At 42.2% G+C, this 18,437-nt stretch overlaps 1 protein-coding gene across 1 annotated transcript in view; it reads right to left on the bottom strand.

Annotated features, from left to right (window-relative positions):
* The window catches only part of PCNX2 (pecanex 2), a 293,441-nt gene extending 275,878 nt beyond the window's left edge, over window positions 1–17,563 (bottom strand). Inside the window, exon 1 of the mRNA XM_045783277.2 lies at window positions 17,411–17,563. Coding sequence (XP_045639233.2) covers window positions 17,411–17,563 — 153 coding nt within the window. The remainder of the gene's footprint in view (window positions 1–17,410) is intronic.
* Window positions 17,564–18,437: the final 874 nt, after the last annotated feature.

An 18,437-nucleotide genomic window follows, 5' to 3' on the forward strand; every position in this document is an offset into this window, starting at 1 on the left:
ATCTTGAAAGGAAGATGTTATCAAAAGATGAGGAAGACCAAAGGCAAATAAGCATTGGTTCTCTTTTTTTTTTTTTTAAGATTTTATTTATTTATTCGACACAGATAGAGACAGCCAGCGAGAAAGGGAACACAAGCAGGGGGAGTGGGAGAGGAAGAAGCAGGCTCCTAGCGGAGGAGCCCGATGTGGGGCTCGATCCCATAACGCCGGGATCACGCCCTGAGCCGAAGGCAGACGCTTAACTGCTATGCCACCCAGACACCCCAAGCATTGGTTCTCTTGATTTTGTTTTGAGATGGTAAAGATTTGGGGGAAGGAAATAAAACATACACATGATCCAATACAAAAAATTACTCAGGTCCCTCACTGTCCAAAACTTTCATATGTAAGATCAATCAATATCAATAAATGAATTAAAATCATTTTCATTTGATCCAATGGTCTTTTTAAAGTACAAGTTTCCCATGATGCGGAAAAAGTTTATAGTTATCACACAAATGCCACAAAAAAATACATAATTGCCACATAAGTAATAAAACAAAGGTTATCTTGGAAACAACAGCGATTTGAACTTCAAGGAAATCCAATACAAAGAATAACACCTGGGTTTTCAAACTCCATTTTTAATGATCTGGATCCTGGTCACACGTGGCGGTGAGCAGACTGCAATAAGCCTGACCACAAACTGTATATGCACTACCCAAACCGTGTCTTTTCTTACCACGTTAGATTCCATTAGTGGAGAGAGAAGTTTTATCATCCCTGGTGTATAAAGCACCGCACCAGCGACAGAGGGGAAGTCAAATTGCATCCCCACCCTCAAGATTTCTGCAGAGTTGGTGGAGGGATAAGCCTCTCTTGAATCCCAACTTCTCTCCAGATGTTGTGCCATTTCTCTGCTCCCTGCATGAAAGAACCATCCTTACCAGCTGTCTTCATTCCTCCACCTCCCATTGCCTCTTAAACACACAGCAATCTGGCTTCAACTCCCAGCACTCCACTGAAAATATTCTTGTCAATGTCTCTAAAGCTAAACATTTAATGCAAGATGCCAAGGTCTCCAGTCTTTTCCTTACCTCACCCATATCACCTCTTTGTCTGCATAGAGAGCTCCTTGGACCTTACCATCTGAAATGTAATAACTACCCAAACGTTAGTATCACTTATCATCACCATCACCGTCACCATCACCATCATCTATGCATCCTTCATCAACACTGAAGAATAATACATTCAGATCCGGTGTTTTGAGAACAAGCAGAGAACAACAGAGCAAATGTCTTATTGCCTGCATAGAACAGTAAAGATTTGGAGATCAAATCTCTCTCTCTACACATCCTCTCTAGGAGCTCTCACTCAGTCCCTTGACAGTAAATATAATCTCTACATGGATGATCTTCGAATTCTTATCTCAAGCTACTATTGCTTTCTTAAGGTCCCCAGAACTATATCTGACTATTTACTCAACATCTCCACTTTGATATCTAAAAGGAAACTCCAAACTACCATGTCTAAAATTAGATGTTTGGTTTCCCAACCCTTCCCACCAACTGTCCTCTCCGACCTTTCCCATCTTTGGCAACGGTAGCTCGTACACCTACTGCTCGAGTCGGATAACCTCGATTTCGCCCTCATCCTCACTCCTCCACCCCAAACGAACTTATCACTAAATCTTACAACGATACATTCACATGTCTCCATCTTAACGCCACCACCATCTCTCGGCTGCACTACTAAAAAAGCCTCCGAACTTCCCCTTCTATTCCTGCTTTTTCTCTAATCTACTTTCCACCCAGCAGCCAAAGAAACTTTTTTATAAAGTAAAACAACATATCTTTGAAATGTGTTTTCTGAACCATGTGAAGGTTTCCTGCTTTCAAAAATTATTAAATCAACAAGGATGAAGGAAAAAAACTAAAATCATACACCCCCAGCTGGACCTAAACATACATCAAACTGACAATATACTTACAAAAACAAATCGAAAAATAGAAGTAAAGAACAAATCCTATGCAAATATCGAATCATTATGTGGTACCCCTGAAACGAGTACAAGTTTAAATCTCAATTTAAAATTTTTTTCAAAGAATTAATCCAAGTAACTTTATTTTTTTTAAAGATTGTATTTATTTATTGGGGGAGAGTGGAGGGAGGGCCAGAGGGACAAGCAGACTTCCCACTGAGTGGGAGCCCAACACGGGGCTCTATCTCAGGACCCTGAGATCATGACCTGAGCCTAAGTCAGGCAGTTAACCGACTAAGCCACCCAGGTGTTCTTTTTTTTTTTTTTTAAGATTTTATTTATTTATTCGACAGAGATAGAGACAGCCCGCGAGAGAGGGAACACAAGCAGGGGGAGTGGGAGAGGAAGAAGCAGGCTCATAGCGGAGGAGCCTGATGTGGGGCTCGATCCCACAACGCCGGGATCACGCCCTGAGCCGAAGGCAGACGCTTAACCGCTGTGCCACCCAGGCGCCCCCACCCAGGTGTTCTAATCCAAATTACGTTAGAACACAATACTCTCACAGCACACCACTGTATCCTTAAAGAATAATAACAAAACTCAAAGCAAGCTTGAACTTTACTGAAAGGTTTTGTTTTGGTAGTGGAATGGGAACAGTAATTCATGTCTGTATCATTGAAAAAAATGATATTTTTGGCAACCAGAGTTCTCCTTATGGGAAAAAGTGGACACAAATGTGGAAGGAATAAAGGAGAGGAAGAATCCTTGGATTTGGATCAGATTAAAGGTTTCGGAATAAACTCTCAATAGATAGAGAGACAGGTAAATAGACAGACAGACAGATAAGCTCCCCCAGCTCTGTCGACGAAAGCACCCAAAGTAAAGACAATCCAGTAGTAATGAACACAACGACTATTGCCCTCAGTCTTGGTTTCCAAATGCCACTCCCCACTAAAAGGATCCAGGCTCCTTAGAAAAATGGCTGTTTTTTCCAGAGCTGGGATGGGAAAAGTATATGTTAAGCCTGGACTCTCTTGCTGGGCCAGAAAGCAAGAAAGTACTCAGAACCTGCTGGGGACACGTCCAAAGGATGCAGGAACTGCTCGAAGAAAGTCCCACTTGCCAAATTGTGTGTAATTTGAATATCAAAAAGAAGGATCATAGAAACAGATTTTAACCCACTGAATTAAAAAAAACCATGAGTCTAGGGGCGCCTGAGTGACCCAGTTGTTAAGCGTCTGCTTTTAGCTCAGGTCATGATCCCAGGGTCCTGGGACTGAGCTCCGCATAGGGCTCCCTGCTCGGTGAGCCTGCTTCTCCCTCTCCCTCTGCCTGCTGCTCCCCCTGCTGTGCTCTCTCTCTGTCAAATAAATAAAATCGTTAAAAAACAAACAAACAAACATGAATCTAGGAGCACTACCAGTACAACAAAGCTACAGGGGAAGTGGGAAAGGGAAAGCTTTTCTTTACAGAAGAATACCATTATAGAAAATCACGATTTTGCAACTACCATTGCAATAATTTTTTAGGCAAGAATCGATGTATGTTACCACCACTGAGTGAAAGATTTGGGTGAATACAACAATATATACAGCCTCTGCATTTTCCTCACGGATTACTTATTAAATACAAAGGGACAAATAGGTACCATTATAATAGATTCACGTAGGTGACACCCCTTTAACCAGTGACCAGACTTCACAGAGCTAACAGTCGGAGGACGGTATCACATGCCAGTGATGTTATGCACGACAAAGATACATTACTTATCCAGATTTCATGCCAAAAAAAAAAAAAAAAGCATAATCACACATCGTATCTCAAGGAAATGATCCAAAATATCTAAATTAAGGAACAGTCTGCAAAACATCTTTCAATGCCACAAAAGAAAACAAAAAAGCTTGAAGAACTTGTTCTAGAATAAAGTGCGATTTAAAGACATGACAACTAGAAGCAATGTATGATCCTTGATTAAATCTTGGAACCAGAAAAGCAAAACAAAAAGCTCCAACTATGTAGGACATTATTGGGAAAACAGGAAACAGGATGGGAATTATACATTAGACAACAGGAGATCAATAAAACTTCTTTTGCTTGTGATAATTGTGTGGGAGAATGTCCTTCATACCTGCAGGCATTTTTAGGGAGAAAGTGTCCTTTCTTTTTAAAAATTGGTTTTTATTCACTTATTTAAGACAGAGAGAGTGCACATACAAGCAAGGTAAGGGCAGAGGGAGAGGGAGAGAAGCCTCAGACAAACTCCCCACTGAGTACAAAGCCTGAGACTGGCTCCACCCCAGGACTTCAAGATCAGGACCAGAGATGAAATCAAGAGTCGGTCGTGAAACCAACTGAGCCACCCAAGGAGCCCCAGGGAGTGTGTCTGATGCCTGCAACTTCTTCTGAAATGATACAGCAGAATCAAAAAAATGTATAAATATACAAAGAGAATGATGAAGCAAATGTGGCAAAATATTAAGAATTGGTGAATCTAAGTGAAGGCTTATCATATCCAGTCACTATTTTTGCAACATTTTTATGCACAAGAAACTTTCCAAAAATAAAAATTAGGGAATAAAAAATTATATTCTACTTCAAATTTGACCCCAAAGCACACACAAAAAAACAAAAACGAAAAACCAACATCAGTGTGTCTCACTATACTGAGAATTAGATCCAAATTCCACATGGTCTACCCATTTTTGCTTGGCTAACTCCTTAGGCATTTGTCAGGTCTCAGATCAGAAGTCATTTCCTCGGGGAAGCCTTCCCTAAATACAAAAGCCAGGATGGCTCTTTATGTATTAATGTCTGAGATGTTCCATAAAGTGGGAAAATAAGAATATATGTACAGACAAATGACTGCATATGTATATAACAAAAGATTCATTTGCAAGTGTTGACCAAAAAGCCGAGATAGGATAGAAATTGGATTCCAACCTACTTCTGGATCAAACCACATCTAGAAACTTCTAAATGGGTTATGAAAGTGGATTAGATGACTCTAAAATCTCTCACCCAAAGTGAGGATGCAATACAATCCAGAAAGAGAGGACTTGTGTAGATTTTTGGAGGGGACCAATGGTATTCGGTGAGTCCTGTGTCTGCACCTGACCCAGTCAAGACAGAAAGGCTGCAGTGGACCACTCAGAGACTTACTGGGGGTCCGCCACAACTTGGGTGGGGAATGGGAAAGACAATTTGAGTGGTGTCTGACTCCTTCCTAAAAGAGCTAAGAGATGTGAGACCAGCTGGCTCACTGCTCTGATGGAGGGACAAAGGGGAAGTTGCTATGTGTGAGCTTGGCCTCCCCACCAGGGTCTGATGGGAGAAGGTATGTGAGTACTCACATGGGCTCTGTGTGCGACTCTGCAGGAGTTTGCTTAAGAGAATGTCCCAAAGGGCTGCCTGAGTATGGAGGCCCCGTAGAAGCCACTTGAGTGAACTGCCAATTCTGAGAAACTGTGGAAGTATTAGCAACCAGGCAGGACAGAGATGCAGCAGTCTTCCTCAAGGAACTGCAAGGGACAGGGTGCTGGCAAGGAAAACAGGGTCTTCGAAGGACCTGGGAAAGGGCCTCACCAGAGAGGTTCAGCTGGGAACAAGTGCCATACTTCCAGAGTCCAGAGCCAGCTAACCACTGTGTCAGTCGGCAAAGAACTTTCCAGCTCATCAAGACTAAAGGTGTCAGAAACATCAACCAATGTGTGAGGGAGGAGGAGAGTGGGACACAGCATGCCATCCTTAGACCCATTCCTGCCAATAGAAATGACTGAATGGTTGGAGCTTTGATTACCGTGCACAACTGGACATTCTGAAATCTCACTCAAGTCTGTGTTTTGTTCTTTAAAGCAGCTATAGGACTTTTATTACTTGTGAGCTGAAGTCCTGGGGCTTGCACATGCTTTTATCCAGGAGTAGAGAAAAAACCCTCTATAGAGAGCAAACCACAAGGGCAACAGAGGATGAAGAAGGCTACTTTATGATTCAACCCAGTATCCCCTCACCAAACTTCCCCCCCCCCACCGTGTATAAAATATCCTTGGAACAACACACAGGAGACTGTAAGTGGTGCTGGCCTCTCGGATGAGATACTAGAGACAAGAGGCAAGGGAAGTTAACTTTTCACTAGATGGTCTTTTGCACATTTTCAGAGTTTGTATCTCTTCATGCCAATGTGCAGGACGTAAATGCCCATGTTGTGAAATGACCTTATAAGGTGGCGTGGCTGGCTGGTAAGAGCACCAGCTGCTGGGACTCTCTCTCTGGTTAGGTCACAACTGGCTGTGCATCCTTATGCACATTTACCACCCTCTCTGTGCCAATGGCATCAACTGAAATATGGGAATAATGGCAGTGCCTCTCTGGGTTGTGAGGACCAGGTGGCTGAGTACATGCGAAGCTCTCGTGAGACGGCCCGCCTTATACGTGTTTGGTGAGCACTGGCTGTCGCTACTTCCTATTCCAACAGTTTATAATAATAGTACGATAAACATTAAAGGGGAAAGATTCATAAGAAAACAAGGGAAAAATCTGAGTACCATTTTTTTCTTCCATTGGATGTGGGAAAGAGACAAGATAATATGGTTAATACTTAAAAGTAACCATCTGAGAGTTAAGATGGAGGAGGAGTAGGGGACCCCTTTTTCAGCCGGTCCCCTGAGTCGAGCTGGATAGGTACCAGACCAGCCTAAATAACCACGGAATCAGCCTGAGATGCAGGAAGATACATCTGGATCTCTACAAATGAACATCTCCAGCGCTGAGTATTGAGATAAATAAATAAATAAAATCTTTAAAGAAGAAGCCCACATCCCTAAGATCCCTATAAAACAAGGGGCACGGCCTGGGACCCAGTCAATAATTTGGGCTCTGGACAACCCCGCAACCTCTCCTCATCAGAATGACAAGAAGGAGAAGCCCCCCCCAGCAAAGAAAAGACAGTGAGTCTGTGGCCTCTGCCACAGAAATAATGGATATGGATGTAACCAAATTATCAGAAATGGAATTCAGAGTAACCATGCTCAAAATGATGAGTAGAATTGAAAAAACTATTAACGAAAAGGTTACTGAGAAAATAGAATCCCTAAGGACAGAAATGAGAGTGAATCTGACAGAAATTAAAATTTCTATGAGCCAAATGCAGGCAAAACTAGAGGCTCTGACGGCCAGGGTCACAGAAGCAGAGGAACGGGTTAGTGAATTGGAGGATGGGTTAATAGAGGAAAAAACCAAAATAGAAGCTGGTCTTAAAAAAATCCAAGCCCACGAATGTAGGTTACAGGAGATTACTGACTCAATGAAACGATCCAATGTTAGAATCATCGGCATCCCCAAGGGGGTGGAGAAAAAGAGAGGTCTAGAAGAGATATTTGAACAAATTGTAGCTGAAAACTTCCCTAATCTAGCGAGGGAAACAAACATTCATGTCCAAGAGGCAGAGAGGACCCCTCCCAAGCTCAACCATGACAAACCTACGCCACGTCACGTCATAGTGCAACTCGCAAATATTAGATCCAAGGATACAGTATTGAAAGCGGCCAGGGCAAAAAAACTTCTCACGTACCAAGGCAAAGGCATCAGAATTACGTCAGACCTGTCTACACAGACCTGGAATGAGAGAAAGGGTTGGGGGAGCATTTTTAAAGCTCTTTCAGAGAAAACCATGCAGCCAAGGATCCTTTATCCGGCAAGGCTGTCATTCAGAATTGATGGAGAAATAAAGACATTTCAGAATCACCAGTCATTAACCAATTTCATAACCACGAAACCAGCCCTACAGGAGATATTAAGGGGGGTTCTATAAAGGTAAAAAGGCCCCAAGAGTGATACAGAACAGAAAGTCACAGCCAATACAAACAAAGACTTTACTGGCAACATGGCATCATTAAAATCATATCTCTCAGTACTCAGTCTTAATGTGAATGGCTTAAATGCTCCGATAAATGTCACAGGGTTGCAGATTGGATAAAAAGAAATGACCCATCCATTTGCTGTCTACAAGAGACTCATTTCGAACCCAAAGATGCATTCAGACTGAGAGTAAGGGGATGGAGTACCATCTTTCATGCAAATGGACCTCAAAAGAAAGCTGGGGTAGCAATTCTCATATCAGATAAATTGGATTTTAAACTACAGACTGTAGTTAGAGATGCAGAAGGGCACTATATTATTCTTAAGGGAAGTATTCAACAAGTGGATATGACAATTATAAATATATATGCCCCCAACAGGGAAGCAGCAAGATACACAAGCCAACTCTTAACCAGAATAAGGAGACATATAAATAAAAATACATTAATAGTAGGGGACCTCAACACTCCACTATCAAAAATAGACAGAACACCCTGGCAAAAACTAAGCAAAGAATCAAAGGCTTTGAATGTCATACTCGACAAGTTGGACCTCATAGATATATATAGAACACTACATCCCAGAACCAAAGAATACTCATTCTATTCTAATGCCCATGGAACATTCTCAAGAACAGACCATGTTCTGGGACACAAAACAGGTCTCAACTGATACCAAAAGATTGAAATTATCCCCTGCATATTCTCAGACCACAACACTCTGAAATTGGAACTCAACCACAAGGAAAAATTTGGAAGAAACTCAAACACTTGGAGACTAAGAACCATCCTGCTCAGGAATGACTCGATAAACCAGGAAATCAAAAATCAAATTAAACAATTTATGGAGACCAATGAGAATGAAAATACAACAGTCCAAAACCTATGGGATAATGCAAAGGCAGTCCTAAGGGGGAAATACATAGCCATCCAAGCCTCACTCAAAAGAATAGAAAAATCTAAAATGCAGTTTTTATATTCTCACCTCAAGAAGCTGGAACAGCAACAGAGGGACAGGCCTAATCCACGCACAAGGAAGCAGTTGACCAAAATTAGAGCTGAAATCAATCAAGCAGAAACCAGAAGTACAGTAGAGCAGATCAACAGGACTAGAAGCTGGTTCTTGGAGAGAATCAATAAAATTGACAGACCACTGGCAAGACTTATCCAAAAGAAAAGAGAAAGAACCCAAATTATTAAAATTATGAATGAAAAGGGAGAGGTCACGATGAACACCATTGAAATTGGAAGGATTATTAGAAATTTTTATCAACAGCTATATGCCAATAAACTAAGCAATCTGGAAGAGATGGAATCCTTCCTGGAAACCTACAAACTACCAAGATTGAAACAGGAAGAAATTGATTTCTTAAACAGGCCAATTAATTATGAAGAAATTGAGTCAGTGATAAACAACCTTCCAAATAACAAAACTCCAGGCCCGGACGGTTTTCCTGGGGAATTCTACCAAACATTCAAAGAAGAAATAATACCTATTCTCCTAAAGCTATTTCAGAAAATAGAAACAGAAGGAAAGCTACCAAACTCATTCTATGAGGCCAATATTACCTTGATCCCCAAATCAGGCAAAGACCCCCTCAAAAGGAGAATTACAGACCGATTTCCCTAATGAATATGGACGCCAAAATCCTCAACAAGATACTTGCTAATAGAATCCAACAGTACATTAAAAGGATTATCCATCATGATCAAGTGGGATTCATACCTGGGATACAAGCGTGGTTCAATATTCACAAATCAATCAGCGTGATACATCATATCAACAAGAAAAGACTCAGGAACCATATGATCCTCTCAATTGATGCCGAAAAAGCATTTGACAAAATACAACATCCTTTCCTGATTAAAACCCTTCAGAGTGTAGGAATAGAGGGTACATTTCTCAATCTCATAAAAGCCATCTATGAAAAGCCTACTGCAAATATTATTCTCAATGGGGAAAAGCTGGAAGCCTTTCCCTTAAGATCAGGAACACGACAAGGATGCCCACTCTCGCCACTATTATTCAACATAGTACTAGAAGTCCTTGCAACAGCAATCAGATGACAAAAAGGGATCAAAGGTATTCAAATCGGCAAAGAAGAAGTCAAAATGTCTCTCTTCACAGATGACATGATACTCTATATGGAAAACCCAAAAGAAGCCACTCCCAAACTATTAGAAGTTATAGAGCAATTCAGTAACGTGGTGGGATACAAAATCAATGCTCAGAAATCAGTTGCATTTCTATACACGAATAACGAGACCGAAGAAAGAGAAATTAGGGAATCCATCCCATTTACAATAGCACCAAAATCCATACGTTACCTTGGAATTAACTTAACCAGAGACGTAAAGGACCTATATTCTAGAAACTATAAATCACTCTTGAAAGACATTGAGGAAGACATAAAAAGATGGAAAGATATTCCATGCTCATGGATCGGAAGAATTAACATAGTTAAAATGTCCATGCTACCCAGAGCAATCTACACTTTCAATGCTATCCCGATCAAAATACCGAGGACATTTTTCAAAGAACTGGAACAAATAGTCCTTAAATTTGTATGGAAACAGAAAAGGCCCCGAATCTCCAAGGAACTGTTGAAAAGGAAAAACAAAGCTGGGGGCATCACAATGCCGGATTTCGAGCTGTACTACAAAGCTGTGATCACAAACACAGCATGGTACTGGCACAAAAACAGACACATAGACCAATGGAACAGAATAGAGAACCCAGAAATGGACCCTCGGCTCTTTGGGCAACTAATATTTGATAAAGCAGGAAAAAACATCCGGTGGGAAAAAGATAGTCTCTTCAATAAATGGTGCTGGGAAAATTGGACAGCTACATGCAAAAGAATGAAACTTGACCACTATCTCACACCATACACAAAAATAAACTCCAAATGGATGAAAGACCTCGATGTGGGACAGGAATCCATCAAAATTCTAGAGGAGAACATAGGCAGCAACCTCTACAACATTGGCCAAAGCAACCTTTTTCAGGATACATCCCCAAAGGCAAGAGAAACAAAAGATAAAAGGAATTTATGGGACTTCATCAAGATAAAAAGCTTCTGCACAGCCAAGGAAACAGTCAGAAAAACTAAGAGGCAGCCCACGGAATGGGAGAATATATTTGCAAATGACACTACAGATAAAGGACTGGTATCCAAGATCTACAAAGAACTTCTCAAACTCAATACACAAGAAACAAATAAACAAATCAAAAAATGGGCAGAAGATATGAACAGACACTTTTCCAATGAAGACGTACAAATGGCTAACAGACACATGAAAAAATGTTCAAAATCATTAGCCATCAAGGAAATTCAAATCAAAACCACACTGAGATAACACCTTATACAAGTTAGAATGGCAAAAATAGACAAGGCAAGAAACAACAATTGTTGGAGAAGATGTGGAGAAAGGGGATCCCTCCTACATTGTTGGTGGGAATGCAAGTTGGTACAGCCACTCTGGAAAACAGTGTGGAGGTCCCTTAAAAAGTTAAAAATTGAGCTACCCTATGATCCAGCCATTGCACTACTGGGTGTTTACCCCAAAGATACAGACGTAGTAAAGAGAAGGGCCATATGCACCCCAATGTTCATAGCAGCAATGTCCACAATAGCTAAATCGTGGAAGGAGCCGAGATGCCCTTCAACAGATGACTGGATTAAGAAGTTGTGGTCCATATATACAATGGAATATTACTCAGCTATCAGAAAGAACGAGTTCTCAACATTTGCTGCAACATGGACGGCACTGGAGGAGATAATGCTAAGTGAAATAAGTCAAGCAGAGAAAGACAACTATCATATGATTTCTCTCATCTATGGAACATAAGAACTAGGAGGATCGGTAGGGGAAGAAAGGGATAAAGAAAGGGGGGGTAATCGGAAGGGGGAATGAAGCATGAGAGACTCTGAGAAACAAACTGAGGGCTTCAGAGGGGAGGGGGTGGGGGAATGGGATAGACTGGTGATGGGTAGTAAGGAGGGCACGTATTGCATGGTGCACTGGGTGTTATACGCAACTAACGAATCATTGAACCTTACATCGGAAACCGGGGATGTACTGTATGGTGACTAACATAATATAAAAAAAAATCATTAAAAAAAAAAAAGTAACCATCTGAGAGACCAAGAGGTTAAAATGAGGAAAACAATCATCACTTGATAAGTGTCAACTTCCCTGCAAAGCAAAAACAAAAACAAAACCCAAAAGGCAACAACAAAAAAACCTGTCAGGGGTATTAAAGTATTGGACCTCATAACTGGAAAAACCAACGCCATATCTGCGGAGAGGCATCCAAATATAACTAGTTACTAATTGGGAGAAATCTCAAAAAGCTCTAAGGGAAGTGGGGGTGGGTTGAGAGACATAAATTTAACCACCAGAAAATTAGTCATGAACTTGAAATACTAGAACAGAAAGAAGGGGAAAGAGCACTATTTTTGGAGGGTGCTCCAGAGGCCAGCATCCCAGGACGAGGCAGGTGCTGGTTCTGTTGCACAGACACAAAACACAATGTACCCACAACATCCACGTGTCTAAGTGGCAGGGGACAAGGACGAGCAGGAGGCAGTTTGCAGAAGGGTGGCAATCATCACTCAAGCAGTTATTACCTTGGAGAGATTGAAGATGACTGTCCTGGAGAGTCCAGGGATGGACAGACACCCCTAGTAGAAGGGCTGACACCAGGAAAGCAAAGCCCTCACGGAGCCAAGACCTTTGCACACATAGTCCAAACAGCTATCTGGAGCAGCAAAATTTTAAAGATAGCTGCGTGGATGGCGTTGAGCCCAAATCTAGAAGGCTTCGGTCTGCACTTCTTCAGAGGCCCAGGGCCAGGAAAGAATGCTTTTAAGCACTCTCAAGGTACAGCTGCTTCACCTCTGACCCCTGTCTGTTGCAGAAGGATGAGGGCAGGAGGCAGGTGAGGGCAGAAGGAAGGAAGTTCAAACATGCAAGTAAGTTATGGGAAAGTATGAAGGGTCAGATGAGAATAAATAAGCTCCCAGAGGTAGAAGGACAAGATAACAAGCTTCTCAGAGTCAACAGAGAGATGGTATGGTCCATGTGATTCAAGAGCAGAAAAAGCCTTCCTTATGGAGACACTGAATATAAACACTAGGCCTGACCCGGATGAGAGGTAACCTTTTGGGAACAGCAGCGTGTGAAGTACATGTAACAAAGTGACAATGACCAAGGAGACCCAGCCAGGCCTGCCATGGAAGGTTGTGCAGGTTGCATTTGGCACAAAGGCCTCCTCCAGCTGATAGGGTCAAACGGTGGCTGAGGTCTAGTCCCCAAGCCCTGAGCCAAGAAAGGGTCACTTTTGAACACACCATCTTTTCATAATTCATGGAAAGGCATCTTATATGTTAGAAGTGGGAGTGGAAGGAGGGGGTACAAAGAAATATAAAACCTAAGGAAAAACAATTATGTACCCAAATGGGGGAGTGGCTACAGACTATAACAGAGTGGTTGACCAGTTGTAAGGATACCAGCTAGCACTCGCAGAGCGCTCACTTTGTGTCTCGTGTTACACTAGCACATGATAGGTAAGCCCGTTTGATAATTACGGGAACTGGAAATGAAGTGGTTCCTATCAAAGGAAGACTCCAACACTAAATTAAAAAGCAGAACTGGAAACAGAGCAAGTCTAGCTAACATAAAAGAAAATGAAAGGCAACATAAAGCTAGAGTCATAAGATAAAAGACGGGCTTTCTGTGTGAAAATCACATATAGTGTTGCCCTGCAAGGGGTCTTGAAGAATATCAAGGTTTCACCCCATTTTTCCACTACTCAACTCTACATCTACTTGGGTTGATTATACCGCCCCCAGGATAATGAGAATGCCACTTTATGTGGACCTGCCGTTTCAGGGAGTCCGAATGCTCTCACGTGTACCAAGTCTGGCAGCACAGTGTTGTGTGAAGGCCAAGGACTTGGATACGACAGTACCTCAACGAAAATTCTATATTTTACCACCTGCTGTCTAGATGACCTTAGGAAAGTAACCTGCTCCCCTGGATTTCAGTTGCTAAATCTCTAAAATGAAACCCATACTCCCCGTTTTACAGATGCTAAAACTGAGGCGTGCAGAAGTGAGGTAATTGACAGGTGCTAGAGCAGGGATGCCTTTTGACACTAGCCTCGTGCTGTCAGAACTCACACGGGGTCAGAATCACGCCCGTGGTATTACTGTTCTAAAGCTCCTTGTGAATTTCCATTCATTACCTCAAAAGAATTAGCACAAGAACACGTGTAATAAATGAAAGTTTAAATATCTCTAATGACAAATGCATTTTTCAGTTTGCCCAAAAGAAAGTCAGACTGGTAACAAATCAAAGTAAAACTCTTTCCAAATTATCCAAACTGGCTTAATGATTTTAGTTGACCATTTCCCAAAAATATGTAAAGTTTACAAATGCTAATAAATAATCTACTTTTCACATTATCAACCAGGTCTAAGTAAACTCTAGGGCTCAGAGATAAGTTTGCCTCAATAATTAATAATAAAGTTTTAATTTACATGCCCAAAGTCCCCATTAAATTAAAAAGTGGATTTTACCTACAGTAGAACTATCTTGATTAAACATGTTTAAACTCAAATTGTGCAAAAACCAGAAGAGTCCAGGGCCCCTTAAATAACAGAACTTCAAATAAGCCCCTACTATCAGTGAGCAGCCAGGTAGCTTTTTGGAGCAAAAAGTAGAACAAACTGAAAAAGATTTTAACAATCGCAGGCAGGCACTGACATGCAGAAAAAAATATATTTAAACATCAAGACCTAGAGAACAGAACCCTCACCTGGAGAAGGAAGGTCTTTTATTGCTAAAGTCACTTTCAGAGACCAAAAGACCACAGAAATAAAAGGCTAACATGCATTTTTGGAAAGATATATTTCAAAGTAGCGTAATAACAAATGCACGCCCATAAAATTATTCTGTAATACTTAAAAGCACACTGGCAAAAAGATACACAAATTTTGGTATCACTGGTTTGATCCAAAAAAAATCCAATATAAGAGTAAAATTATTTAAGGTATCGGTTTTTTACTTGCTAAACTCTTGAGATCTAGACAAAAATTGTTTTTTAAAATAGCATTAAACAGAAACTTAACTAAGGACAATTTCCTATTCATAAATACAGGTTAGAAATCAAGCTACTCAATAAAGCATAATTAGGCAGAAATTAAGGGTTCTGATCACATGCATCCATCAAATCTCAAAAGGAGTTACATCAAAATGAGCCCATATGCCTAAAAACAATCTGTAGGAATATACATTAAATGCTAATGCAGTTGTTGCTGAGGGGTGGGATAGAAGTGGAATATATATTGTTTTCATGATCAGAAATACTTAAAATATACAGTGAAGTAGACAATATAAGGCTGAATGGAACAGGAAGAGATGCAGGTTGATTTTATTTCCACTAGTTTATTACATATGAGATCACTGTTAACCAAATGCAGGGCACTTCACTAGAGGCAACAAGAAAAACCAAGATGAATCAACAAAATCAAAACCCATGCCCTCAAAAAGCTCATGATCTAGGAGTAAAGGTAAAATACATGTTCCAACAACTAAGTACAACGCAGAATCCAAAATGTGCTATCGTACTCACAGTAAATACAGGATGCTAGAAGGGCAAGAGAGAAGAGCAATTAGTTCTGTGGAAATCAGGGAAGCTGAAACAGAGAAGGATGGAGAGATTCAGGCAAGTGAATGATGACAGAAGTGGGGGGGGGGAGCCCAGCTCATATTGAGCAGTTGCTATGTGCCAGGTACTGAGAAGTGCTTTCATTCATTTAATCAATCAACTATTCATTCATTCATTCAACCAACCTTCATATGTACCCTATAAGGACGTACTATTATCCCTGCTTTACAAACCAGGAAGCTGAAGCTTGCTCTAGCTCACACAACTAGTAAACAGAAGAACCAGGACTGAACCCAAGTTTGTGTTCCTCATCACTCAGTTTATGCTGCCCCTCCAGACATCAAGACCTGGAGCCCAGGGGAAAATAATGAACAAGGTCAGAGAAGAAGAAGGAAACTCACATTTATTGAAGGGCATCTATGGATCAGCTTCTGTATCTTCATGCCTTTTATATGAACATTTATTTATTTTACCTGTGATATGATCATTATCACAACCATTTTAAGGCTGAGAAAACTAAGGTTTAGATAGGTCAAACATCAGGCCAAACAGCTACTATGCAGCAAAACAGAAATTTAAACCAAGTCTGAGTCCAATCCTGGGGCAAGCCAGACAGATGGCTGGCTGGCTGTATGGGCAGTGTCTCATTTAAGCCTCCAAACAACACTGTACATCTGGTAATATTATTTTTCTCATTTTACAGCTAAGAAAATGAAAAGAAAGATAAGGTAAGTAACTTCCCCAAGGTCACAGAACTGGTAAGAGGTGGACCCAAAATTTCAGCCAGGCAGCCTGATTTCAGAGCCAGAATTCTGACCCTCTGGATAAAATGCCAGAAAGAGTAAATGGGAGCCAAATCATGGACAGCCTCTAAAGTCACACTTGGAATCCATCAGCTGTGCAAACTTACTGAAGATTTTTGCTGGGGAGAACATGATTAAATTACATTTTAGGAATAAAGTCCTTCAAAAGGCATATCAAAATTAGATTCTTGGCACATAACGTTTAATAAGATATAAAGCACCTTATCTTTACAGCTTCTCAAATAAAGATAAACACTGTTTCAATGAGGTATATTTAATTTACCCGAGAAGGTCATCTATGTAGCTATTCTGCAAGCACTCAATTATGGTAACCCTCTTAAAGTGTCAAGCCCCAACTAGGTACTGTAATACTTCGCATAAACCACATTAGATTTTCCCATTACTATATCTTTCTATAGATTTCTTTACATAGTGGTGTAGAAATTGGAAGTTAGGTAACTGATATTGAACCTGCCTTCTCAAAGCAAAATAGGAAGAGAGGGGAGGGGTTACAAGATCAACAACTGAAATACATTTGCTTTTAAAAATTCATTTTTCATTTTCGCTATCATGCCCAGCTAACCAGCCAGGAGGCCTAGGATTTTCCACCTCCAGAACAGGTTCAACCAACATCCCCCAACGACAAGCAGAGTCTGACTCATCCTAACAGCCAGCATCAATTCTTAATGAGTCCCAGAGCTCCCAAAGTCCTTTCTACTTCTTTTCCTGCCAGTGAGTCCCTGGCCCCCTTTCCCTCTGTCCCAAATTCCTGAAGACCTTCCTCATTTCACCTCTTTTCTTTTAAATTGAGGTATAACTGACATACAATGTTATATTAGTTTGTGGTGTATAACATAATGATTCGACATTTGTATACATTGCGAAATGGTTACCTCAAAGTTAATACGATATTATCCACTGTATTCCCCATCCTGTACCTTGCAACCCCGTGACTTACTTACCTTGTAACACTACGTTTATACATCTTAACCCCACTCCTTAAGAATCACTGCCTGCCAACCCTTTCCATCATGAGGCAGACACGCAGGTTTTGGTGGCTTTCCCCCTCTTCCCTCCATCCTCACGTCTCCCCGGCTCGAAACTCCCCACTCACCAGGTGCAGGGCCAGGGGCAGCAGCAGCAGGAACAGCCACAGGTAGAGGTGGCAGCTGTTGGTGAACTTGCTCTGCTCCGGGTCGTGGTACCAGCCGCCGGTGAGCGCGGCCCACACGCCCTGCCGGAGCAGCTGCAGCGCCTGGGACACCATGCCTGCTGCGCCCCGCGGCCGGCGCGCCCCGCTGCACGCCGCCCGCCGCTGCCGGTCCCCTGGCGCCCACGGCTCTAACACCCAGGCCCTCGGGCGGCGCCACCGCCGCCGCCGCCGCCGCCGCCGCTGCCGCTGCCGCCCCCACCCCCTCCCCCGCCTTCCGCCCCGCGACTGAAGCTGCTCTTCTCCCCAGACCCGCGAACCGCGGCGCCGGACCCGGCTGCTGCCGCGGGGCAGGTGGGAGCCATGTCCGAGGGAGGAAGGATTTTCCCATGGTGCTCAGAGGCGGCCGCTCAGAGGATGCTCCGGAGGCTCCGCCCAGCGCCCGCCCAGGCTCCCTCCAACAGGCCTGCCTGCGGGGTGGAAGGATTTCTGAGTCCTTCCAGCCTCTCTTCTTTGGCGCTGCCCGCTGCCCCCTCTTTTCCTCCCCCTCCTCTTATTAGAACAAAAATGTTCTCATGCAGAAGAGACAAACCAAGACAGGTTCTTTTCCCTTTTCCCCTTTTGCTTCCTGCACCAAAAAAAATTTATGTAACCAAGATCCTGTCACACATCATTCAGTGTAATTTCTCCGCCCCCCCCCTCGCCCCCAGCACTGCCTGCACAGTTTCATTCTCCTTAATTAACCGCTGACCTCAGACGTTCAACTAGTCAGCCCACGCCCTGCCTGCACCTTTGACACTGACGTTTTCGACTCCCCGGCCTTCTCCCCTCCTCCCCCCTGTTGTCCAACCTGGCAGATAAAGAAGACAGAGCACCTTCCTGGAATAATTTCAGGAGACTCAGCTAGACTTGTCTTTTTATATTTTGCCTAGAACATAATCCCAGTCATCAATCGACTACTTACAATGTTAGTCTAAGTCTTTCTATACTG

Source organism: Ursus americanus, chromosome 6 (genome assembly GCF_024610735.1).
Source record: "Ursus americanus isolate L20-20 chromosome 6, mUrsAme1.1.p, whole genome shotgun sequence".
Classification (NCBI taxonomy): Eukaryota; Metazoa; Chordata; class Mammalia; order Carnivora; family Ursidae; genus Ursus; species Ursus americanus.